The 26204-nt window shown below is 45.5% G+C and overlaps 1 protein-coding gene across 1 annotated transcript; it reads right to left on the reverse strand.

The window, feature by feature from the left end:
* On the reverse strand, positions 1-25890 carry LOC139345120 (F-BAR and double SH3 domains protein 2-like). Its single transcript, XM_070983613.1, has 20 exons — positions 25708-25890; positions 23270-23367; positions 19910-19955; positions 14803-14879; positions 14325-14469; positions 12583-12716; positions 10918-10972; positions 10704-10832; positions 10496-10618; positions 9348-9443; positions 7506-7622; positions 5873-5971; positions 5101-5253; positions 4855-4989; positions 4443-4526; positions 4127-4310; positions 3816-4039; positions 3469-3679; positions 3289-3353; positions 1-2228 (listed from the first exon to the last, which is right to left on the reverse strand). Exons 1-20 carry the CDS (start codon positions 25726-25728, stop codon positions 2145-2147), a joined length of 2280 nt encoding a protein of 759 aa, XP_070839714.1. The 5' UTR covers positions 25729-25890; the 3' UTR covers positions 1-2144.
* Between the last annotated feature and the right edge of the window lie 314 nt (positions 25891-26204).

The following is a 26204-nucleotide window of genomic DNA, read 5'->3' on the forward strand; positions in this document are numbered from 1 at the left end:
AAGCTATCTTTATTTCACATTTATTTGTACACAATAAATACAGTTAAACATCCACTGGTGTGTAATATGACGCTCGACAGCCTCTGCAGAGCTTACATTGTAAAATGTGGGCCGTTTCTTACTGAATTTCAGATTCAGACTTAACATGGAATCAGGACCAGTAGCAAGTTATCAACAACTTCTCTAACGGGAAAAGAGACTTCAGTCTGACGACTATCTTTTTCAATACAACAGGGTAAACGCAAACTTCAAAAATAAGTTTGATGTCATTCAGATCTCAAGGAGATCAACGAGAACACAGCAACACAGCTGACAGATATCTCTTTTCCTCTGATCGAATTAAACTAAGGTTTAATAGGTTTTTTTAATCCTAATTCTAGACAAACAAAAAGAAAGAAAAGCTGTGCTATTATTTGTACAGATATCCATCTCCAAGCTCTCTGTAAACTATTGGTATTTCAAAAACAATACGATCAAAAGGTCATTTCTCAATCTCAAAGACACTACAATGGCTATTTAAGGCTAAATAACGCAAGAGCAGACAGAAGAAAAATAAATCTTATACCAATATAGCTGGTACACAAAATGTCAAACAAGAAATATTGAACAAACAACGTAGCATCCACAATACTGAAAAGGAATAAGAAGACATCAAAAAGTGCTTCACTATGACAGTATAGATTTTTTATTGGACAGCTAGCAGCTCAGGATGGTTTCCTCCTTAAAAATAAAGGCATGTTTAAACTGCACATTACCTCAGTGTAAACTGTCACCCACTGCAACCTCCTCCTCCTCACACACCTCCTCTCTCGCCAGCATTACGTTAGCGTCATAACAACATTTCTAGATCTTTTATTTTACAACACGAGAGAGAGAGGAAAAACAAAAAAGTTAGACTACGTTCGCTCGCACTACGTTTCTCCCTTTAGGAATTTCTCAGCATTTGGTGCAAAGAAAACTAACATGAGAAGCAGGGTTTAAAAATCAATCGATAAAAAGGTAAAGGATCCGTTACTTTGATCGAGACGACTTTCCCGGGAGATTCTCCCTGCGGACATAACAAACTAAAAATTGCCACTTTTCCCTTGTTAGCGTGACTGTGTGCAGTCGCGTGTTGGAGGAGAGGACCAGCCTCGTCCGTGCCGGCGTTTCGATCGAGCGTGGAGACGACCAGACTTTGGGTTTGTGGTGGACGAACATGTTCACAACATGCTGAGACGTCCTGCCGAGTGAGACGCTGTTGCATAGAAGAATTCCAATTGTGAAAACTCTCGACATCAGTTTGTGGAAATAAGAGAAGGAGCCACACAGGAAGCGATGTAGTGACTGAGAGCGTTCATGCGTTATTGGACGACATCGATAAACACGTGACGGAGGACTAATGAACTCAAAGAAAAAAGACGTCGTCTCTGTCCAATCGGTGTGGCTGTACGAGCTGATGGTCGTCGTCTTCTTCTAGCTGAGGCTTTGACGAGAAGGTCGCGCTCATGGCCGTTTCACTCCGACGGAGGAGGTTAAAACAGCTAATGAGCCACGACAGCTTCCCTGTTACTGGAAACCAGTGCTCTCACTTCAACGTGTTTTCCCTCAGACTGGTGTGTTTTACAACTTGGCGCTAAAGATCAGCGTGGATTCTCTTCGCCACCACGAGCCAATGATGCAACGTTACCAAAGGTCACATGATCTGCCAGTTATCACTACATCAATGACGATGAGTGAGATCCAAGATCAGAAAGAAACATATTTTGTCAGGACTGAAATGACCCACGTCCACGTAGAGGACAATACGGACCCATAAACTCTGAATACAAATTATAATATCGGCTCTATCCGTCGGTCAAAGAGGAGACAAACACTGAGGGAGGGTGAGAAAAGACAGCTGAAGATGAAGATGAAGATGAGAGGAAATGAAAGGAGTATTAAGAGAAGGCACAATATTCCTCCAGAGCACACGAACCCTCTGATGTGTTGTGTTAAAGGACGAGAGGACAAAGTGGAGGGTCTCTCCGGGCCTCCGGGCGTCTTCAGGGGGTTTAAGTTTACTCGGTTTCCTTTGGGAGTGCGTTTAGAGGCACGGAGCCGCCGAGTCCTAAGGCTGGTTTGAACAGAGCCGCCGCCACCGCCGCCGCCGTCAGCCATCATCTTCACACCAGCGTGATCTCCACCTCCTCCCTCCGCTTCACCTGCCCACGGGGATGCTGCTTCGGGGGAGGAGGAGCGGCGCGGACCTGGAAACATCCATCAATCAATGACTGATGACAGATTCACTGAGCTCTCACAGACAGAAGGACGAAAGTTTAACATGAAAGAAGAACAAACCGAATCGGTCGACTCTGCAGTCTGGACACGTTACAGTTACTTCTCTCAAAAGTAATTTAATTACTTTAACAGTTACTGCATCTAAAAGTTAAAGTCTTCTTCTTCAATCATCATATCAAAGCACACACAGCTGTGATATTTTTGTGCCCCTGACAACACGACCATGAAATCATTGTACCCATTAAAACTGCAGTGACAGCAGTTATTAACACTCCGACCACCAGAGGGCAGCAACGATCAGCGTTCCTTCAGGTGAGCACTCTCGAGTTGTGGTTCGAGAGCAGGATTTGGTACACATGATGCTGGATGCACATTGTTAACGAGGTTTTAATACAGCAGTTAATAAATAATCTGTTCAATGAACATTTAAATGTCAGTAAGTGTAACTGCAGTATCTGATTTAAAAAAGTCATAAATTACATTTCTAGTTACCAAAAGCAGTGGAGTGACACTCGCCTGGACGCACAAAAACAGCTTTGGGTTGTGGAGGTTGGACGTTTTATAAACCAAACATCATTGAGGAAATAATTGGCAGATTAATCAATAATGATAATTAGTTGCAGCCCTAAATATTTTGTACCGACTTTGCATCTCAGTCCTAAAACTTTGTCGGACTCATGATGGATTTGAGACATCGTCTTTTGCATCACTTTCTTGTTATTTGTCAAAAGGTGCCGCCTACATTACCCACAATGCTACACAACCACCAGCCATGGAAATTCAAGTGCTTATGCTAGCTAATGTAGCCTCGAGGTGCTAGCCTCAAGCATGAGGAGGTCTGGTAAGATCACTTCTTTCAAGTTTAAGCCTTCAGCCACAATGGATGCTGACTCAAGTGACATCACTCGAGTCAAAAGATCTTTTTTTTTTTTCAGTTTTTTCACATATGCAGCAGTACTCCCCAGAAACCTGCAAACAGGAAAACAGGCGGTAAAATCTTCCTTAGAAACACAGGAAACGTTCACTCACAGGTCGAATGGTGCTGGATCCGCTCTCCGGGTATTTGGGAGGTTGGGGGGCGCCTTGGGCTGGACCTGAAGGGAGCAGTGGACGCAGATTATCACCACTTACAGTTTCATTAGTTCTTCTTCATAGCAGCTGTCACATGCTGACTGTGACCACTTAAACAGACAAACCAGTAACTCTTACTCTGAAAGGGGCTTTTGTGCGGTGCCGGTGGCGGCCTGTGATGTCCATTGTGATAGGAGGGCGGTCGGCCTATGGGAGAGGCGGTGGCGCTGCAGGGACTCGACTGAGGAGAGGACATGGTGGGCGTCTGCAGGGGGCTGCTGTGGAGAGGCCCCGGCTGGAAGGGGCTCCGAGGGGAGCGGTCACACTGGGCCAAAGGGGAGGGGGAGGCCTCGAAGACAAAGTACTAAATGTTAGCATGCGCGGTCGCGTTCGGCCAACCAGAGCGCAGCTTACAGCAGATTTGTACATAAATTAACAGCTGCAGTGTTTGTCCACGATTGGTCAGCTCATGAGCATCAACATACCTGTGCGCTGCCATCTCTTTGTCCATCTCCATTCTCGCTGGCGCCGGCGAGATCTTCCACCAGAACGGCAGGGAAGACGCCGACGACGCCGTTGAACTCCCCCTCCCAGAAACCATCATCCTCGTGGGTCTCTCTGCTCAGGATGCGGATGATGGCGCCTTCCGGGAACGACAGCTCGTCATCCGTCTGTCCCGCATAGTCGTACAGCGCCTTCGCAAACGACACTGCGGCAGAAAGGACGGGGTCAGTACAGCAGCAGGACAGACAAAAACCGGCCACACGAGCACCCGTTTGGGAGAAGCGTCCCTCACCGCTGGAGTCTCCGTTGACGGAGCCGGTGGGCAGTTCGGTTTCAGGCTCAGTGGAGTTGCTGGAGGAGTGAGATCTGGCGTCCAGCGCGGCCAGAGCCTGCAGCATGCTCAGCAGGCTGTTGGAGGAAGGCAGCTGCAAGTATTTCTCAGGGACGTAGCCGACCTGTCCGCTGCGGTTTCTGGCCTGGAGGTGCAGAAAGCATAAACTCACCGTGACGACTTGCGGTGAAAAGGTCTTGGTGGGAAATCCAGAACAAACAATCCAAAAAACCTGTCTACAAATTCAGCAGCAAAGCTCAAACGTGAGGTTTTGTACCTTGACCCAGTCCTCCATGTCTCCGTCATCAATGACCTCCAGGATTTCCTGCTCCTCAATGGTCAGTTCATCGGGCTGAGACGCCTGGAAACGAGCGCAGAGAACAAGCTAACTAGCCTAGCCTGCACTGCGATGGATGCATTACATTTAACTTGATATTAAGCATTAAAAATAAAAAACATGATCAAGAACTTTGAGGCTGAACGTGTAAGTACGGCCATATTTACTGGTACTTTTTAACAATGAGACATTTTTACGAACCTTCAAAGTATTCCTATGAACATTTTAATGAACATTTTACTTCATCTGTGCTTCACTGCTTGATGCTACTCTGCAGTCTTATTCATAAGTACGTCCTGTAATGGCGACCAGAGGTGCACACAGGAAGCAGCACTCTGAGCTCTGCTGGTACCTTGTAGGAGTAGAGTACTTTGCAGGTGAGGGGATAGTTTTTCAGGGTGCTGGAGGGGCTGGAGCTGCTGTCGTCTAACACTTCACCGCTGTCCTCCATCTCCTCCTCATCCTCTCGCTCCAGATCTGCTGTTCCCTGCAGACATATGGCAGAGCTGGTGTGACGCAGTTGAAGGTGGAAGAGGAACAAAAAGTCCAACTCGGACGTGCTCGTGCTAAGGTTAGCATTGATGCACAGTGGTCTTACAGAGAGTGAAGGATCGTGGGTACTGAGGTTGTTCCAGCGCTCGTTCTCCAGCTCCTCCATCACCTGGTTCATGGCGCTCTTCAGCCACGTTTCCACAGCGACACCCGCCTGCCTCAGCAGGTCCAGACGGGCCTCCGCCTTCACCTTCACCGTCTGTGGGCGCAGAGTGAAAAATAAACCAACACGACAACACGCTAATCGATAAACGCAGACAGGAAAATAAAAGCGTCCAGCACGACACCGGCTTAAAGAAACTGAAGCACACTGGGCTAACAACGCCGCAAACTAACAGTTAATCTCATTATCGATGAGTCTGTCTTTTAATTTTCCTGTTAATCATTCACAAGTGCTCATTTTGCCAAACCAACACTCCAAAATGCAAAGAAACCAGCAGAAAATTGAAGAAAAACCAGCAAATATTTTGTATTTTGCCTGAAAACTAACGTAAAATATTACTCCATGATCAAACTTGAAGATTTATCCTCTGTCAAACACATTTCAATTAACTGATGAACCGTTTCTGCTTTAAAATGACTGTTTTTCCACTGAGCAGCCTCTGAAACGGATGCTAACAGGATGCTAACAGGAGGCTAACAGCACCACTCATGGACCTGTGGTCCAGCAGGTACCGTGTCATTTCACCTTTTAACCAGCAGGGGGAGTACTGTGGCCATCTGAGGTAACAAGACACTGATGGAGAAAACAGAGAAATCCTTCTGACTCAATAACACACATAAACACACACACCCTCATGCACGCACACACACATTACCTCTGCCCTCCGGAGACTCTGCCTCGCCACCTCCATCTTGGTCTCCAGCTCGCTGTTGTTCTGCTCTGATGACTCTTGAGTCTCGTACTCCTCCAGAGCCTGAAAACAAATCAGTTGAAGTCACGCCGACACCAGCGAACAAACGCAGCCATCATCCAAAATTCAACCCACGAACACAGGACGGAAACTGTCCGACAATAAAGACGCTAATTGAGGACGTTTGATTGAGCTTTGCTGGAGAGAGAGTGACTCATTTCCTGTTTGATGGAAACACAAAACCGTTTGATGCTGCTGTTCTGGACGGACGTCACTGACGAGGAAAAGGGTTAACGCCAGGAGATGATGGTGAACTCTTATCCTGTGTCGTGTTGCTTCATCATATTTACCTTCACATTTTACGATCTGCAGGTTTATTATTATCAAACTGCCTTAATGCTTTACGGTAAAGGCCAAAGTTTAGAGGAAAAGACGTGTTGGCCATTAACAGGCAGTTAAACTCCAACACCTGACTTACGCCTCCTGAGGATATTCTTACCTTCTGTACCGTCATTTCAAAGAAACGTCTGTAAACCTGCGAGAAAAAAGACTCCTTTACCTCCAGAACTCGCCTGACAATCATCATGTTTTCAGGTTTTCTTTGATATCTCTGCACTGACACCTGTCTGTTCACCCGTCTGTGACAGATAATTCAGATTACTTTTAATGCTGCGTATTTCCCAAAATATGAACAAACACTGGCAAAAACTGCCTACAGCTAACTAACACTACTTCTCCCAAAGCACCAGAATTATGGGAAGTGTAGTTCAAAATCTTAAAGCATGATTATGCCCCAAATATGAATAATAATAATAGTAGGAATGAGTAAATACATAAACATGAACTTTTTTCACAATTCACAGAGTGATTTTGGCCCTTTGCTGTCGCTTTGTGCAACAGCTTGACTGACTTTTGCCAGTATTAGTTTATAATTTGTTCTGTTTAAGAATCAGCAATATAAAATTGTGTCTGCTGATACGTATAAACTATCGTGAACGCTCTCCACAGACACTCTTCCTCTTCGGGCTGCTGATGGTTTTTGGGTACTTTGGAACATTTGTGAGGCTTTTCCAGGCTGACTGAAGCTTAAACAGATGAATAAAGGACGTCACTGCACAGTTATGTCTATCAACACGCTGAATGTTTGTTTCACTTCTGCACAGAGAAATCAGGACAATAAACTCTGATGTGTTAAATGATTGATAAACTCATTTATGGCCTGACCCCTTCCTCGTACAATCAGAGGACAACTTGGGAGGTTAATCCGAGTTCCTCATGGCGTCCCGATCCGGTGACAGACCTTTCAACATTCAGTCACAGACGCTGCCTCGAGGTGACACAAAAACAAACCTCTGACATGAACTTGAACTGAAGTTCTTCAAGTAATCTGCATGTAATCCTGCATCAGCGTTTCCCAGAACACCCCCTGCCTCCATAACGGAGACCAGGATTCTCCCTGACGACCTTTAAGAAGTCAGTTTGGTGGAGACTGTAACTGCACTTTGAGCCGACTGTCATCGCCTGTGCAGGACACGTCGACAGCGTCTCTCTCCTGAAGCTACGACCTTTTCTCTTCACGCTTCTGCGCCGTTCTCACCCTCTGAGTGTGGATGATGCTCTTGTACTCTCGGGCCACGCGGCTCGCCCATTTCCTCGCCTCTTTATCCAGACTGTGCTCCTCCGCCGTGCCGCTCTCTTTCTGCAGCTGCATCACCTGCGAACACCAGAGAGGAGGAGACGGTGACGGACAGGTGAGACAGAGCATCACAGCACTTAACCAGGAAAACAGAGGCACTGCGCTGCAAAGCAAGCTGCTGATACTGACCATTTATTAACATTATTGACATGAAGAAACCTGGAAGACGTTACCTAATCCTGCCTAGAAATAGATTTCTGTGCACAAAGCTCTTACTGTAAATGACCTCGCATGGAAACACTCATTGTTTGTGAAAAGCCTGTTTCTAAAATGAACTCCCGCTTAATGCAACGTTTATGACCGAGCAGAGCACCTTTAAGAGGACCTCGTGGTTTCCCAAATGCCCGTTAAGAGAACCACCGGCGCAAGTCATGTTTACCGTGTCAGTTACGTCCACGTGGCAACTTCCTCTTTACATATTTAATGGGCCCAGTTTAGAAGGCGGTGGAGCTGGAATAGAGCTTTTGTCTCAGCGTCGCCTCCGTTCACTGACAGCTGTGTTTACATAGAACATCATTAAATAAAGGAATAAAGCCAAAAGGAACATATTCATCTTAAATTTGTGGATGTCCAAACCCAGCTGGCTCTCAGTTACGTAAGAGAGGAGAGGAATCTGTTTAAGAGCCGACAGCTTCGCTTCGCTGACACATCAAACCAAAGCCTCACGTCTCTTCACTGAATTTTAGCATTTTGGATTTTTCATTCGTTCTTAAGATGGAAACAAACACCTAAACTCTGAGTTAAGAGCTTTCCATATGACAGCAGCAGCAGTGCGTGTGTGCACGTGTGTGCGTATGGAGGGAAAGGCCGGGGTGGGGAGGGTCAGCGCTCACAATGCCTCCTTTTCACAGCTGGGCCGTTCACAGGGTCCGGCCCACCTCCTGCCCCTCCCTCCCTGCTCAGCTCTATTCCTTACCGGATCCCTCTGTCTGCTGCGGGGGGGGGGGGCTCTCCACCGCTAATGTTTTCTTAAGGAACAGGCTGCCGCTTGTTTGACTTCCAATGAAAACAACGCCAGCGTTTGCAGTTTGAACAAATTGTCCAGTGTTGTCCAGAGGAGCAGAGGGCCGGCGGAGTGGGCGACGGGCGAGTACGGCGAGGTACCTGGACTGCAGTGCGTTACGCTCATGTACAGCAGCCATCCATAAACCACCTGCAGGGTCATGATAGTAAAACGTTTCTGGGAAACGTTCAGCTCACGAGCCTCTATGAGCTTCCTGAACAGGTGTGCAGAGCACGCTGCAGGTAGGCCGGCCGGTCAGGTGGGAGTCGCCGAGGTGTTCAGGCCGTTATGGGATGCAAATTTCACACACAAATCTTTTACGGCCCCGGGCGTTTGGACAAGGCGGCCGAGGGAGCAGATGTTGATGAAACCACAGCAGGAGGGTCAGAGCGAGAAAATCACCGAGTTAAAAAAAACAGGAGAATCACCGCCACGTGGTGTTTGCCCCCGCCGAGCAGTCAGGGTGCAGGTTACCTCCACGTCTGTGCAGACTCGTAATACACGCAGTGAAGACTTTGAAGGAATCCAGTAAAAAGGTATTAAGTGTATTTTTTTTACTTTATTGACACGTATGATCCCACTGAACAATGTCCAGGTAGGAATATGTTTTCTTCACTTAGAGACTATTTTTCAAGAGCGCTGACAGAGAGCTTCATCACCTGAAGATCAATATCAGCCAATATCAGTGAATATCAGCGTATTCACGTTTGACGTTCAGCGATAAAGTCGTCAGGATTTACCGTGTCTGAGTCGACGGGCTGGAAGGAGAAGTCCGGCGCCTGCTGGAACATGAGGTTCTTCTGTACAAACAGCTGCTGCTGGAACTCCTGCAGAACCTACAGCGGAGGAAAGAATCAGCAACTCCACCTTTAAACTTACTTCTACACTTTAAATACTGTCGACACTCTCACAGCTCCATAAATGCATCTTCATCGTCATATGTTTTTCCACTTCAACATAATACCTTTAAACTTTTCCTGAAGTATCTTAAGATAATTCTCGGTTGTCTGCTCTGTATTTAGTGACTTCGCCCACATTTATCACTCGTGATATTCTGTTCATATGACACCAGTGTAGTTTATAGGGACTGACAGTATAAAGCGTCCTGTCCTTGGCTCTCCTGATAACAGAGGAGACTGCACTTGTCCAGCACTGTGGACCAATGAAAACGGAAGAATTCACACCGCTTTGGCGTTATTGTCAGTTTAAGAAACTGATAAAAAAACTAAACAAAACCAAATCAAAGTGCTCTGGGAGTGATAAATGCCTGATAATCCTAAATTCCCAACTATCATAATCATCAAAAGGCTTTGATTCACTGCTTTGCAAACACGTTACAACATCTGAGAGCGAACACGCTGCTCCCATCGGACCAGCAGCACCACAAGTGGAGCATTTATTTAGCATCTTTAAACGCTGCACAGGCACACAACAACTTAAAACTGTGTTCAGACCACAAAACAACACAAGAATCAAACATGTTCATGTCAAACTGTCCGATGAGACGAAGCCGTGTCAGATCTGTTTCAGGGCAGCGACGCGAGGTGAAACGTGAGCTCTGCTGAAAACCTCTGCACCTGCTTCCCTCTAATGGTTTGTTCATATTCTGCCCCGAGCAGAAACAAAATGCCACCGCAGCTCCAGAGAGGCAAGATGAGCGAGGAGCGCGACACCGAGGAGAGCAGCGGTAACTCAAACCTCCCAATTAATTAGCAGGTGGTGAGGAAGAGGAGTTCGGCTCTTCCTGCAGTCACAGAGACACTGAGTGATACTGATGGATGAGAGAGGCATCCTGAAAAATAGTGGGCTATCGCATGTATTTACAGTCGGATTAAACACCAGGCGCACTTGTCTCACACTGGTTCTGACACCTGACCCCAAGACTTACCCCGTTTGAGCTGTTCAAGAGGTGGTTGAAGGTGTTGTGGACAGCCTGGTAGCCTTCCAGCTCGGTCTGACACAGCGAGACCAGGTAATCTTTTACCTGCTCGTAGATTCTGCCATCTAAGACCTGCAGACAAACACAAGGTTTCAGCTTTATCAAGTTCATTGTCCATCTCCCACCACCCACCCGCGTTCAGAGAGCACGTCCCCACCTTGATGCAGTCCACGAGGTCTGTGTCATAGTAGCGCTGCTGGTGAGCGTTAGCGGCTGCTAGCGTGAGAAGGTAGTCGTTTCTGGCGTGGGTGGCTTTGGAGTTGCACTCGCTCCTCTTGGCTTTGAGCTGGAAAGTAAAAGTTCACGCTGCTGACTGAAGCACCAAAATGTCACAGCGTGCAGAGCAGTGTTTTGGATGTAAAGAGCTGTACCTTTACGTTTGCCCTCTGAAGACTGGATCGGGACTGGAAGAGACTTAGCTTGGACCTGCACAGAAGTAAAGAGGCATCGACTGACACGGTTTGACTTCATCACTGTCAAACACACATTCACACTGCCAGGAAAAGCTCTGTCATCCGTCCATCTGTGACACACCTTCTATCAGTACTACAGTTAAAATAAACAAGCCACGCTTCCACAATAAAATCTCAAATTACCAGCATAACCCAGTTTCTCTGACCTGATTCCCGAAGAGCATTCAAACGCACTGATTGAAAAGGGAGCATTCACAGATCGCAACACAAATACAGGAATGAAGATAAAAAGTGATGTAATTTTCTGGATTAAAAAGAGGATGTGACCGACAGGCCCGGATGTGAGTGGATAAGAGTGTGTGTATGTGTGTGTGTGTGTGTGTGTGTGTGTGTGTGTGTGTGTGTGCACAACAGGCCAAACAAAACGTAGTATTTGTAGTATCCAGTCCAGCTGTTCAGCCTGTCGGATAGCAGAGCTTCACCGAGCTGTGCCTCAGCTCTATAACAAACTTCCCTAATGGGCAGAAAAATGTCTGCAATGCGGTGAGTCAAAGCCTTCGAGTTGTGCCAGGACAAAGTGTTGAGAATGAGGGAGAGGAGCGACGGCTTCCTCAAGCCTGGATACGAGCTGCTACGACTGTTTTCACGATCAGTTAATCCGAGTTATCTCCTTAAAGCCCCCCTCCCACTCTGAAAGCTTCAAACTTAACTTCGAGCTCTTCAATGTGCAGAATGATGCAAGCGGAGAGTTTGACACTCTGAGTCTGTTTTCACATTCATCTGCTGGAGGAGGAAAGTTTCTCTGCTCAGTCTGAGCTGACGACGTGAACCTACGAGCACGATTTGTGACATCACAACCGTTTGGAAACCGATGGGATGAGGAAACTTCAGTGCACATTCACTAAGAATGGACTTTTCATTTTGCATATTTATAGATTCTTGATTTTTTTAAATCAGGGAGAAGTGGAGTACGTAGTTTTAAAATGCATAATTACTGTATTTCCTCAAATAGAAGCTGGGTCTCAAATAATGGCCGGGGGTATGGGCAACATGAAAAGGCCGGTCCCAATAAAAGCCAAGGAGAAAGCAGGATGAGGACTTTCTCCACAGGTGACAACAAGTAGCCTGTATTAGTTACTATTTACTGTATGTACTGACACGTTTTTTTACTATGAAGAAACAACTTTATGTCACAAGAAGTCACAAATGATTAAGAATGAGGCGCATCTTTTCAAGAAACACACAAATATTTATGTCTAAAAACATGTAAAGCTATAAAAATAAAAAAGCTTAGTAAAAGCTATAAACCACATATAAGAAGCAAGAACTGTCAAATGTTTCCCTTTTGGCTTGACAAAAATGACTGAGACAATTAATCAATCATCTAAACTGACTGATTAATTGAATAATCGACTAATCATTTCAGTTCTAGTTGTTTGTATAATGTATTTGTTCTTGGTCACAGCAGCAAGAAGCAACATCAGCTGATTGTTACTATTCTGGTATAATTTCTACAAACTTCCTTAAAAAAATCAAAATACACTAGACAAATCATTTTCCTCTCAAACCGATCGATCACATCACTATAATCCTACAAAGACAGCGCAGTGGTGGGGTTCATACTTGGCGTCCAGCTCGGCCTTCTCTCGGACAGCCTGCGCCATCGTCTCGGCCTCCTGGTACTTCTTCCTGCTCTTCGTCAGCTCCTTCACCGACTCCTGCAGCTCAGCCTGAACCACCGTCAGCTGATCAATACACTGAGAATGGACACACGCGAACAAAGAGCGTAAAGAGATAAGTTCATATTTATGCAAATTATCCTTCCTGCTCTGCATCACCTGGAAAACATGCAAATCCACAGAGGACGTGGAGGCGGTTACGTCATACAGGAGCTATAATGGCATGTCCTAAAAGGTGAGGGTGAACAGGAGCAGCATTGTAGGCTGCAGGAAGGCGGCCAGCAGAAACCAGAGAGCAGCGCCTTACATTTCAGCACGGCAGACCCAGATCAGGAAAACCTCCAGACCGGCACGGTCCTACAGACCAGTTTGGGACAGATACTGGGCTGATGGCCGTCATTAATGATAAGATGACCTGCCGTGACGTCTGCCCTCGTTCACCTCATTGTTTATTGCAGTTTATCAGCATTACGCCGGCTGTTTGATTATACTGAAGTGACAGAGGACAAAGGACTCGTGACTATCACAGTGAACGTCCACAGGATCTGGCTGCAGCTGTGCTGAGGTCCCAACGTCCACAGGAAACATTTCAGATGCCACTGCACAGCTCTGAATAGTTCTGCCGACATTTTTCGTGCTGTACGAGCGTAAACATGTTTGACGCTCACTCAGATGCAGTGATAGATTCTGGTGGCTGTACTTGTTTTTAATTACCGCACCAGCCAGCCAGCCACTTTATATATCCCCGGGGTGAAATCTGCACGTCACAGTGGCGGTACATGAACGAATGACACGGCGCAAAGAGTGTAACAGGAAGTGCCAAACAGAAGTACAAGCACAAGCATGAACAAATAAACAACAGGAAAAAAAAACACGCTCCTCTTATGTAAACAGTTTAAAGTAGCCGCATCAGGCTGCAAACCAAGTGTCTCATATCCCTTTAAAATCCAGACGTGGTTTAAAACACCTTCATTTAGATTAAATCTGACTGCGATCATCCTGGTTTCCTGAGGCTACATTCAAATCAGGGTACAGCAGGTCTGACTGAAGGTGGTCCTGAAGCTGCTCCAGAACAGCAGGCCAGGTTAGCATCAGCTAACAAGCATCCGTACACTAACACGAAAGCAGAAGTGAATCTTCTTTATGAACAAAAGTTTCATTGTCTCCACAGGCTCTCTCTCACACAGATCATTCAGGGGTTGAACACATCGGGGTCAGTTTCAATCCGTCCGGTGTCTCTTGGATAGATTTACACTAAGCTTTTATGATACTGGACAGGTAACGGGATCTGCCAAAGACGCTTGAGGTGATGAAGTATAAACAGGGTGTGAAAAATTAAAAAGGTATAAGCAGCTCAGACCACAGCACACAACATTATTTAGCCAAACAGCAACAGGTGGTGTTCACGAAGGGACGCTAAATCTGGCAGCTGCTAACATGTGAGCACATTGCAAAGAAGGAGAAAGGACAATATCAACAGTCTTTGTCCATAATGACTGTTAACTCTTTAAAACTGGCACTTCTGCGCACATTAAAATGTCTGAACTGTTCGCTATATGCAGCTCCTGTCCAGAACAATGCCGGTGTCGCGTTTCAGACCTTCCACCAGATTCAGAGCCTCTGGGGAAGCAGAGCTGTGCTAACGGTCGTGACACCTGAGCGGGGTGAATGGTTGGCCTGTATTACCTTCCTCAGCTGCTGCTCCTTCTGCAGTCGGACCGTCTTGGCTGGATCGGCGACCTGAACTTTGTAGTTTTCGCAGGCGCTGATTCTGGACTGGGTGACCTGGACCGTGCCCTCCAAATAGGCCCTCCATACGCAATACATGTTCCTGAACCAAGCACAAACAGAGAATACGTAACCTGTTTTTATTTCCATGTAACCAGGTGCTGCACAATGAATCCAAATAAGACCACGATCTCCTTTCAGGCTGCTACCTGTGACTCATTAGCAGGGAGATGCTACGATGCTAAAGCAGCAGACATGCAGCGAGAGGCAGAAAGAACGATGGCTGCACGCCCACGGCAAGGCAAGTCTGGGGGTTCAGCCCAATCACATCGACCCCAGGATGGTCCTGCTGGTTACTGGCTGCATTAGAGACCTTTCTGACTAGAACTGATCAGTTATTGGGTGAATAAAACAGATCTCGCGCGGCCGGTGTTACCTGTGATCGTCCTGTTCGTTTGTCGGGCTGTCTGGCCACTCCCTCTTTAGATACTGATTCGCCAACTTCTGGAGGGCCTGGAAGAGACGGAGCAAGAGACACATTAAGGGACGACCTTTCACCTTTGACACCAGCACACGCTTCCTGTGTCTAAAGTTTAAAATCAGTAAAAATCACAGTTTGGTTCACTGCACCGCTATGAGACACACCACACTGTTTTCATAATGCTCAGTCAGGTTCAGTGTGATTCAACACTGCGTGGACTCGTTCACCTGCTCGCAAGAGTTTGAGCTGGCTCACTCGTCGGTTCTTACGCTGACGTCGGCTCATTTTTAGGTGAAAAATGCAATTTATTTAGACCACATTCACCCCTGGAGATATATTCAGTTCCTCCGCCTCGGCCAACGGTGAGGTTAACCTTTGAAGGGCTAAAATAGCAGGACAGAGTCAACAGGAAAAAAAAAGATGAGGAGGATATCTGAGAGTATGTTTGACATGTTAGAGAGGTGAACTCTGCTGTAACCAGAGGAACTGATGGACAGACAGCTTAGCATTGTGCAGCTGATCTAAGAGCAGCTGATCTGAGTTTCGTCTTAAATCACTAAAGCCTCATACAAGACGATCACCGGCCGCTTGTGAACAGGTTGTGCAATAAGCACGTTTACTGCAGAGTGTGTAAACTTTCTGCTTTGACCTGAACGCTCTCAGTAACCTGCTTCTTGCACGTAAACATGGTCTCTGTTTAAAGGCAGTAATTCCTCAGCTTGTGTGGCTCAACAGTGAAACACCGTCTGAACAGCCCAAAGAGGGAACTTCACACTGAAAAGAGTGAAACGTTGGCAGCTGTCCGACTGCAGAAAGCTTATATCAGCTTCAATAAAAACTTGTTTGCAGAGAACGATGGCTCTGAATGTTGTCCCATCACTCACATTCACTGGAGTTATTTTGGACAAGTGAAAAAATGCACTTAATGTACGAATGGGCAAAACACAGTCCCCAGTGGACAGATAAGCCAAGACAAATGAAACATGTGAAGGAAAAGGGCTTATATTACTCATTTCTCCAGATACAAGCTGGCTTTCCACTCCTTGCTTCCTCTTTTTAAACGTTTTTGCGGCTTTGTTTTTGCACACTCAAGTGATTCGTGCCCCAACAAGTGCCCATCAAGGAAATGAGCCCATCTATCCTTCCTCTGTCCACTGTGAAAGGACAGGCCCTGTCATGCAGTCTTGAGGCGGGCTCGGCCGTGGCTCTGAACTCGCTGGTCTCGGCGATCTCGGTGCCAAAGCTTCAAAGCCGCCACAAACCCGGCCATTGTGGGACTCGGATGGAGAGAGAGTCGCCAACTGAGCTCGCCTAGCGGACACGCCTGAATGGTGCGATGGGAACAAGGGGAGGGGAGGAGGAGGAGGGATGCGAGGACGGTAGAGGAAGAGCCACACAGAGGAGGACATTTAATCGCACTGTGTGATGTGAATAGCAATCGGTTCGTGGCTGAAGCAGCTTGCAGGTGTAAGAGACCCAGAAAAAGGCGCGTAAAGAGAAGAGATTTGAAAAAAAAAAAAAAAAAAGAGGCAAAAGCGGGGGGGTGTAACGAAAGGGGACGAAGCGTTCCAGAGACTCTGACCCACTTTGATTCAACCATTGGCAGCGGGCGTCTGATTGATCACATAACCAGCAGGCAGCACAACCCAGACACGCAGAAGGCTCGTGAGGAGGACGTTCGCTCCATTTTAGGGCTGAAATTAACGACTGTTACGATCACTGATGAATCTGACCGCTGCTCTGCATCAACCTGACGGTCCTGTGGTCTATAAGATGTGTGTGACATCTTCAGATCGATGTTTTTTTTTATCATTTTAGAGAAGCAGAGGGTAAACACATTTAAGAAGCTGGTACCAGCAAACGTTTCGGCATTTTGAAAACTGACTCGAACAGATCTGAAGCACAGTTTGACCCAACCTGAACGAGTACTGGAGGAGAACTGAGTCCATGTCGCATTCTCCTACAAACGATCGTTCATGTTATTATTGCTTAATTTGTCCAATTATAACAAACAAACTCTGTGTGAAGAAAATGTCAAAAACTAAATCCAGCCTAATCCCCCCGCCTCACCCTGCCCTACAGCGGCTGCTGAACGGCCCTCTCTAGAGTCAGCGTTTGGTTTGTCCCTTCTGGGCTACTGTAGAAACATGGCAGAGCAACACGGCAGACAGTGTGGAAGAGGACCGGCTTCATCTGTAAGTATAAAGAGCTCATTCAAAGGGAACGAAAACACAACCACTCTTATTTCCAGGTGATTATACACTAATGAAAACATCATTTTGATATTTATTCTGGCGGTAGATTCCCCTAAATCCGACACGCCGGACCTTTAACGTCATAAAAGACTAAAACAAGTGCAGACATTCACACCTGAGAGGCTGGAATCTGTGCTTATTTGAGCTTTAAAATATTTGCTGATTAATTTTAGACCTGAACTCATCACTACTCGCCAAACACGTGCTAACCCTTCGACGCCATCAGGCATCTTTTCATCCTGCAGAGGGCCGACGGCGTGTTGATTAAGCATGAGGAGGCGTCGCAGTTGCACGGCTCGCTTCTGGTGAAATCTGACTTGAAAAATGCGGTATAACCTGGGCATGCATATCCAATCTAAGACACATGCGAGGGGTTACAGAAGCGAGCCTGCAGGCTGCTCTCGAGCCTCGACTGGATACCCACATCGCTCAGTTTGCCAGTCCTTTTTTCACACTGTCACTGCTTTTATACAACATTTAAATACACAGAAATACATCAGAATTTAACACATCATTATACACATTTCACTGCCCTAAAGATGCATGCAAACTTCATTCAGTCATCTTATAGACCAGCTACTGTAATAAGCACACTGATGTTTCAGCTGCCTGACACACACTCACAGTTTTCAATGAGTCCAGGATGGTGTTTATCACAGAAAAATTGATCCCACAGACTCACTTTGTTTTGCTTTTGCTGCTCTGGCTCTACAGTTTATAGTGTTCTGTCGTTTCTATGCAGAGTTTAGTGGAGTAGGACTACGTAAATCTTTCATGCAGGGTGACACGATGACATGGACCCAGCCAAGCAACATGAATAATGTAGAAACAGGTGACAGAGATTTTCAGCCGCAGGAGGCAGAGACACAGTTTCCTCTTTTCGCTCAGTTCTGCAACCTACGTGTGGAGAAACTGAGACTTTTATGTTCAAACTGTGAAGAATGAGGTGAAGCTCGGACTGGACGTAAACTCAAAACCTCCACTGACGGTAAAGTTTAATCAAACAAGACAAATGTGTCCTCTGCGGTGACTGGAGGACGAAGACGATACGTCTGTCTGCGCTGCAGGGACGTTCAGTTTCATATCAAAGCTCGCTCAGCCACAACATGCAAAATGCCGCTCCAGCAATATGACAATGCAATAAGCCCCGTAACAGTTTATAACAGATGTCTGGACGTCAGCCATGAGGGGAATCAGACCTCCGACAGGCCGACTGTCGCTCCCTCAGCTGATGTCGGGTCCTGTGATGTGCACGAAGCAGAAAACACCGACAGAATCGCAGAGTCTGGTAATAAAAACCAAGGTTTTCCCACCATTATGAGCACAGCAAAGCACAAAACTAGAATTACCACCTCACGGCCAAACAGTCAAATTACAGTTTACATGCACGTCTGTCCAGACTCATATAATGTCTGTAGTGAAGGCTGTGAAGGAGTTTAATTAAAGGCATTAAGTGTCTTTTTTGGTGAAATGGAAGTTCTCACTATACAGACACATACGACTCCAGTGAATAACGTCCAGTGAGAAACATGCTGCAGAGAACACAGGATTGATCGAGAGCTTCGTCACACGGAGCGACGACAATCACCTGAAGATCAACATCAGCTCAACCAATCAGCTTCTGCCGGACTACCATGCTTCAAATATGGCTGCGAGGAACGTGGGCGCTTCACACATGCGTTCAACCCGACAGGACTGAAGATATGAACAACCAAACCAACCAAATCATACAACCGATCAGGCAGAAATATTTACTTTTTTAAGTATAAGTGAGCGCTTTGTATTGCAATGAAGCAATTTCCCAATAAAGTTTTCTGAATTTGAATCTGACCCACAGCTCACTTAAATTAGAGAAACACAGCAATCTGTCTCATAAAAATACATGTGGGGCAGGCGGCCAATCCAGAGGCTCGTTTACCAGCCTCCTCACCATGTGGGAGCTGTTGTACAAACTGACGAACATCCTCCAGCTGACGCAGAGCTTCGGTCTCTTAAAAATGCTCGGTATCTTATTTTCTCGCAGTAAGATAAATTACCTGTCTAAGGTGCTATTTATTACGTCAAAGCTGTTTAATTCTACGCTGCAGCTCACAGATCTTCTTCTATAATACAGAGATCTGTATCGTCCATCATGCGTCGCGCTGTGGCCGCAGACTTCGCCGTTTGGCCTCACGTGTCTGCTTCCTTCGCCGTGAATTGATGTGAACTGCTCTGGTGTCTCAGATCTGTTTCGAAGCCATAAAATAAACCAGACTTGACTCACTTTAACCACATCAGCGCTGAGCTCAATCCCGGCTCGGTTTGTTTGGCTCATTTACGACGGGCTTCTTCCCATCGAGCCACCTCCACGAAAACACCCCTCAGGACCAGATGCACATGGGCAAACAGACATGAGGCTGATCGCTGGGTGACTACAGACGTGCCCCCTCTTCACGGCGGCGGTGGACATTCCTCACAGGGCTGCAAAACCTGGACAGAGCCAAGGAGGCGAGGACGGGCTTACAGACGGTCGACTGACGTCTCCAGCAGCACAGCGTGGAGGAAACAGGGCCGAGGATCGCTGCCGGATGCTGTTTCTCTCTCTGTTGTGGTGTTTTTCCTGTGGCTAGTTACCATTCATGAGCTATCTGACCACATGTGAACAAAAAGCTTTCTTAGGGCCACATCCTCAACCCCGCTGTCACATGGCGTCTTTGGAGGACGGCTTCGTAAAAACTAACTGTATTTTTAGCCACGCAAATGACAAGGCAGCGCAGCGATGATGTTAACTAGCAGCAGCAGACGGCAGGAAGTTCAGATTTACTTACCTGGGCGTAGTCCTTCTCTATAGCTGCCCTCTTTTGGCTGAAAGTCCTGAAGAGGAGAAAAAGAGGGACTGTTATAATGCAGCCATGACAGCAGAAGTGCATCATGACACAAGATAGAATGACGTTTCAGTCAGATATGCAGTGTTTCACATGTTCTTCATTATGTTCGTCTCTCCATTAAGCTTTAATTGATCATTTCCCGTCTCCTCCATCTATCTTCAGGCTGTTTTGCATCATTTGCATCATTGCATCAGCATGTGTGTCCGAGGGGTGTTTTAAGACCAGATTACAGAGACCAGAGGGTTTAAACTCTGCTGTGGTCGCCTGAAAACCAAAGACCTACACCTTTAAAGTCCACCTTAATGCACTGGGTTGTGTCATCCATGTAATAATCCTCATGTTGGTGATGAAAGTGATCTGATTTCACATATTTCCTCTTAGCCAAGCGATGTGAGTAAGCAACGTTTTGAAAGAACAGAACTTTCTCTCTTGTCAAAGAGGATTTGTGAAACCAGCACAGATTATAAACACTCGTCTGTCCTCCATCATACATGTAAGAGAGCCGACGTGGTGCTGCAGAGTTTCTGCACCCCCCCAGTCCCTTGACTGCGATCCTGGTGTTTGTTCCAGGCTAACAGGGTCAGACGGTCTGTGTCACCAAACATCCAGCATCTAGTCGAGCTGTGCGGCTGAAGATCGCCTGAAACAAAATTCCTTTCTTCTTCAAAAGCCTCGAAGCTTCACTTCAGAAGCAGTGACACGAGAGGTGGTTCAGAAATTACACGATCTTTGCATTCCGCGCTGACTTTTGAGCTGTAGATATGAGGTCATGCGGACTGAAGGTAGCTCAGCTGTCATCCTGCATCATCATCACGTCGTCAGGATCAATGCGAGGAATCAAATCCCTACTGACAGTCAGCTGGTCGTGCAGGACTTAAATGTGTGTGTTCACGCTTAGCTCACGATCACATAACCGATTATGAGCATATTACAAAAAAACTGCACATTAAATACATGTTATGAATTATGGCCAACGGGTAGAGACAGGAAAAAGAGGCGTGCTACCCTGTTGTATTATGGGAAGGAGGATTATTGTGGGATAGTTATGTCACACATGTTTTAATGGAGCGGTCCAGCACAAAGCGCTGCAGTAACTGCTTCTAAAGATCAATTATCAGATCACGTCCTGCACAATCAGACGACGGATTTCAAAGCAGCAACGCTTTTGAACTCGTGCTTCAATCGTAGAGCCACTATCAAGAAATCCTGCACAGACAAACCACATCAGAGTCCACGAGGAAGCGGGCCGAGACGCTCCTGTACAGGTGATGTCAGACCAGCACCTGAGCTCGACTGACAGCTTTCACACCAGCACTGAGCATGTCTTTATCTCGTCTGTCCCATCGTCTCCTCTGCTGCCAACGTCTCTCTGACCTGAACGCCTGAAGTCACTGTTGTTAAATGCATTCAACTTATTTTGTGAACGAGTTTTGCAGCTTTTAGTCAGATTTACTGAGGCTGCTGCAGCTGAGGGACTCTCTTCTGCTGCCTTTCATATGATGGGTTTCCCTTCCCCGACCATGTCCTGCTGACGCTTTAAAACAGCTAAAAACGTCCGGCTGCTCTCCACATCCTAAAATGTGCTGAGTAATTCAAGGAATGTGAGTAAATTTTGTTTTTCTACTGATGTTTAACAGCTTCACAATAACAGGAACGAATCAAACAATAACTCAAGTTAAATTTGCACGAGGAGGGCAGAGGTCAGCGCCCTGGGAAAGACTCGACTGCTGCAGAATCATCATTAAGTCATTAAACATGTCGAGACTCGACTGCTCCGCTCCACCCGACTCTAAACAATCTCTAGCTTACTTCCTGGGAGCTTCCCTCTCTTCCTTTTGCCTGTTCCTTCCTCGTCCCTGCTTTTCTAACGCTCCCCCCCCCCCCCCCCCGCTCACTTCCTGTCATTTTCCCAAACGTGGCTTTTGCTGACAAACAGACGCAGTTTCCAGTTTGCTGAATCATTTCTCGTCCAACATCGGGGAATGACCCTTGCGAATTCTGAACCGGCGGAGTTTCACATTGTTTCTGGACGGCTAGTGTTACTGAGCCTCCCACAGCGAGCCGTTCAAGGCAATCAGAACATCTGGCAGCTCTCTATGACCTTAACTTCCAGCTGTTTGGAGGCTCCGAGCTCCACCACCAACCACAGACAGGAAGTGGGGAGCCAGTAGGCTGTCAACTCAACCCAACACTAAGGCTCGAAACACAACCACAACCTTTGGCTTTTCAACCTTTAAAATGCCTACGCATCTGAGCGCAGTGCTAAAGCTGTTTGCATCTCTGAGTCCAGTGTTTACTTGGCCTGATCCTACAATTAACACTTTAATTTGGGGATTTGAGCTGCTCTTGAAAACCCTGTCAAACAATCCTCAATCACAGGACACCAAAGCCAGACCGGGAGAAAATATTTACTCATACTGTGTGAAATAAAAGGGCCAAAGACAGACTGAGCAGAATTAATTGATCCTGCAACCGTCTGAGAAAACAGGCGGTGTCATCCTGCAGGTGGAGATGCTGTGTGGCTTTTAATTAGACTTATGGATGATGGGGTGAACCCTCTAATTAAACGTCACAGGATTATTACTGCATAGGCCCGAACATGGGACTTACTTTTGGTTTCAGTTGGTTTTAGGTTACTTAACAATAATAAACCTGCTGCAAAAAGCTTTACATCACAGGTTGTTTGCAGCCTCGATGTCGCTAGGCTAGCAGTTTAAGTCTGTTTGTAGCATCTTTTAGCTTTAGCCAGAGCCAAAAAGGTTTATTCATCTCACTTTAACCTACAGGAGCTTCTTGTTTCATGTGTTTTGTTGACCTGAAAAACCCAGAAAGACTAAAACATCATACTTTTAAGACTTCATACCCAACTGAGCAAGAATAAAAGTGAACTGCGTCAGCATCACAGCTGATCCCACACAGCTGTGGATGGTCAGAATCAGACAGCTACAGCGCTAACATCCATTTAAAGTGGCTATAATCAATATTTTAATGATAACTTTATATCAAATGACAGCGTGCGATGTGAGAGGTGTCTCACAGCGATGAACCAACAGAGAATTACGCCGTGAATCTGCAGCTCCCCTCGGCTTTATGGAGCTTTACAGTGAGCTTAAGATCATTGTTTTGCTGTCTGGATCGACTCTCGCCGTCATTTTCAGCTGCAGCGGCGAAAGAGCTGGAAAACCCAACCGAACACTACCTGCTACCTTTCTGTAGGCGGACCCAGATTTAGCAGCGTTACGAGGACTCTGCCAGCAGTCTGACGTCCACCTGGTCTACAGTTTGACCTCGAGCGCTCACCTCAGGTCTTCCAGGAGGTCACACTCTGTCTGGTGCTTGATGTGTAATCTGCTCGTCTGCTCTGCGTGAGTGTGTTTCAGCTCCTGGGTGACCCGGACCTGAAGGGGGAGCAACGACGGCTCGTTAGGAAGAGTCTCAAACGTAACAGGAAGACAAAGAGGATTTTAACTCACAATCGGCATTAGTGGAAATGAGCTGCAGTCATTATCACACAGCAGCTCTCACCTGGGGACAGTCAGTCTCTCCGGGTTTCTAATTGGCTGTTGGATTAATTATGAAGTGACATAAGCAGGTCTCATTACTTCTTCCTTCATTCAATTATGGCACAGCTCTAAGTTCAATAATAAGAACTAAAATGAAGATATACTATGCAGAAAAATAAAATATTGCTATGTCAGTGTTTTCCAATATCGCACAGCCGTGAACAAAACTAATTAATTCACGAAGAAAACGATCATCAGATTAGTCAAGAGGGACAATAAAAGTTATCTGAAGCTCTAATTAAGTGCACGAATCAGGCAGTGGCACATTTAAAGGCCACAGAAAGATGGTGAATTTAATTAATTTGGGACTCTCCCTACAGATCAAAAAATAACTGGCAGCTATTTTGATAATCGATTAATCATTAAAGTCATTTTTCAAGCAAAAATGCCAAATATTCCTTTATTCTGTGCTTCTCATAAAATTAAACTTAAAAACTGAACAATTTAAATTGAACAGTTTAATGAAAATTGCTGGTTTTATTGTGGAAATCACTGGGAAAACTTCACACACCCTCTCATGACTAAAGTTCAGTTTATTAGGGGAATTTTCCTGGAATATTTCACTTCTTGAGGCTAAATCTCATCTTCCTGAGCTCCACTCGTTACCAAGGTGAGTCTGTCTCTCTGGGCTTCTGATTGGCTGTGAAACAAATGAATGAGGGCTGTGAGCAGGTTGAATTCCTGATAATTAGTCATTTGTCGACAGGAAAACGGTTGTTTTCTCCATTATTTCCCTTAGGAGACAGATTAGTTCTGATTTGATAAAGCTGATAAGAATATTGGCAATAGTACTTTAATGGCATTTAGTATTTTTATAATCTGTACAAATGTACATTTATGCAGCTGTTTCTATTCTGTATCCTCTTCACTTTTATATCGTGACCCTTTTATGCCGCTGCATTTGTTTTTTGTCATACCTGCTGGCTGTTACGACTGAATTTTCCTGGTGTGGGATCAATAAAGTCTTATCTTATCTTCTTAATGCTGGAATTACCTACCAATATGTGAGCCCAGTCAGAGAGAAAATATGGATGTAATTTCCTCGTGACTCTCCACAACAAACAGATTTTTCATATTACTTCACAAATCAAGGTGGGAAAGACGAATGTTCATAAAATTAAGATCCACAAAAGTCTTAAAACAGTGGACAGACAGGATGTTTGCCACTAAACAAACAAACAAACAAACAAACAAAGCCTGCGTGTATCTGAGTGCACTTAAAACGTTCTGGGGTAGAAATGGTCAAGTTTCTGAGCTGCTGAGCCATGTTTTTGAAATATGATCCCATATGAACATTTTTTCGCACAGAAGCAGATTTAGCTGATTTGGATTTTTACATGAAAGTTATTTCTCAAAGTAAAACGCTTAAAACTTCAGTTTAAGCTTGGTAGACTATTTTAAGTTCAGCTATAAATACACTTTGACGGCAACGATTGTTTTTCTTCTTTTCCCCCTGACTTCCCTTGTAGGAGAAAAAAATGCACCAAACTACATACAAAAATCAGTCAATTTACAATTCAATGGCTCCAAGCACATTTAAATAACAGACAATAATTTGACTTTAGGTTGTTTTAATAAATGTGGATCCACTCTAAAAATCGGCATAGACAAAAAACGAAAACTGCGATTCATTTTGATAAAATCTTAACTTTTGTTTTGCCTGCTGCTGCCATAATCTCGCTTCACTCCGCGGATGGCAGAGGGACCAGTGCGAACCAAACTGATATTTACTGGAACTTAAGAGTTGCTTGGTAAATTGTACGCCGATGCAACACCTCATTAACGTTATTCCTTAAAATATGTGAAGTTACTATCCAAGCCGTACACGCTTTGTAGGTAAAGAGAGCGATTTATTTTAGCATATTTTGAACGTCTCTCCATTCGAGAGGGAACGGGGCTCGTTAACGGGCTATTCTCCCTAAAAATTGAGGCACATGGGACGTTTTTTCTGAGATTTCTTCCTTCGTTCCCATTTAAAGACACCTCAGACGCAAATTAAACTTGTAAGATAACAAACTAGAACACATTTGCAGTGTAAAAAAGCAAAGTTTATCGTTTAAGCCAGCCGAGCAGCAACAAAGCGTACATTTTCAACCATTAAATATGCACCAGTTCGTCGAGAACGTTTCCAGACAAGTAACGTTAGCTTCAGCGGCTACAACGGGAAAAACTCACCTTTCTCGGTGGGGGTTGCATCCTTATGTCTTGACATAAAAACTATACAAAAGAAGGAAGTTTATCTGGAAAAGTTTGTGCAAATGTTTCGAACAAATGAAAACCGAAGTAGGGTATTTCAGCCTGAGTCAAGCGGCCATAGCGAGTCCAGTAAATAGTAAGTTGAGTCGCGTTGAAAACACTGTGGCCCCAGGGAACAGAAAACATACGCGTCAAATTGGCCACAATAAAACAAGACACTTCCTGCCACGTTTTCAAAATAAAACTCCCAGGCCGTATTGATATACAATACTACTTCCGTACACAGTCTTCAAAATAAAAAGGATCTCGATTTTCAAAAACTGCTATAAACTTTAAAAGTTTTTAAAAGAATTAACCCCAACCAACAATTTATGATGCATCTAAAAATGGGGTGTGGGGGGGGCTCAAAATCAGCATTTAAACAATACATATGATGTATTTTCTACTTAACAATTTAATACCAGGCAGCATCATAT

The sequence above is a fragment of the Chaetodon trifascialis genome, chromosome 16, assembly GCF_039877785.1.
Source record: "Chaetodon trifascialis isolate fChaTrf1 chromosome 16, fChaTrf1.hap1, whole genome shotgun sequence".
Taxonomy (NCBI): Eukaryota; Metazoa; Chordata; class Actinopteri; order Chaetodontiformes; family Chaetodontidae; genus Chaetodon; species Chaetodon trifascialis.

Coding starts and splice junctions, on each gene's coding strand:
- LOC139345120 (XM_070983613.1), bottom strand. CDS start 25,728: ATGCAACCCCCACCGAGAAAG. Junction 10,973..12,582: donor AAGGCCGAGCTGGACGCCAA/GTATGAACCCCA, acceptor ACTTCTGTGCAG/GTCCAAGCTAAGTCTCTTCC. Junction 4,990..5,100: donor CCCACGATCCTTCACTCTCT/GTAAGACCACTG, acceptor ATATGTCTGCAG/GGAACAGCAGATCTGGAGCG.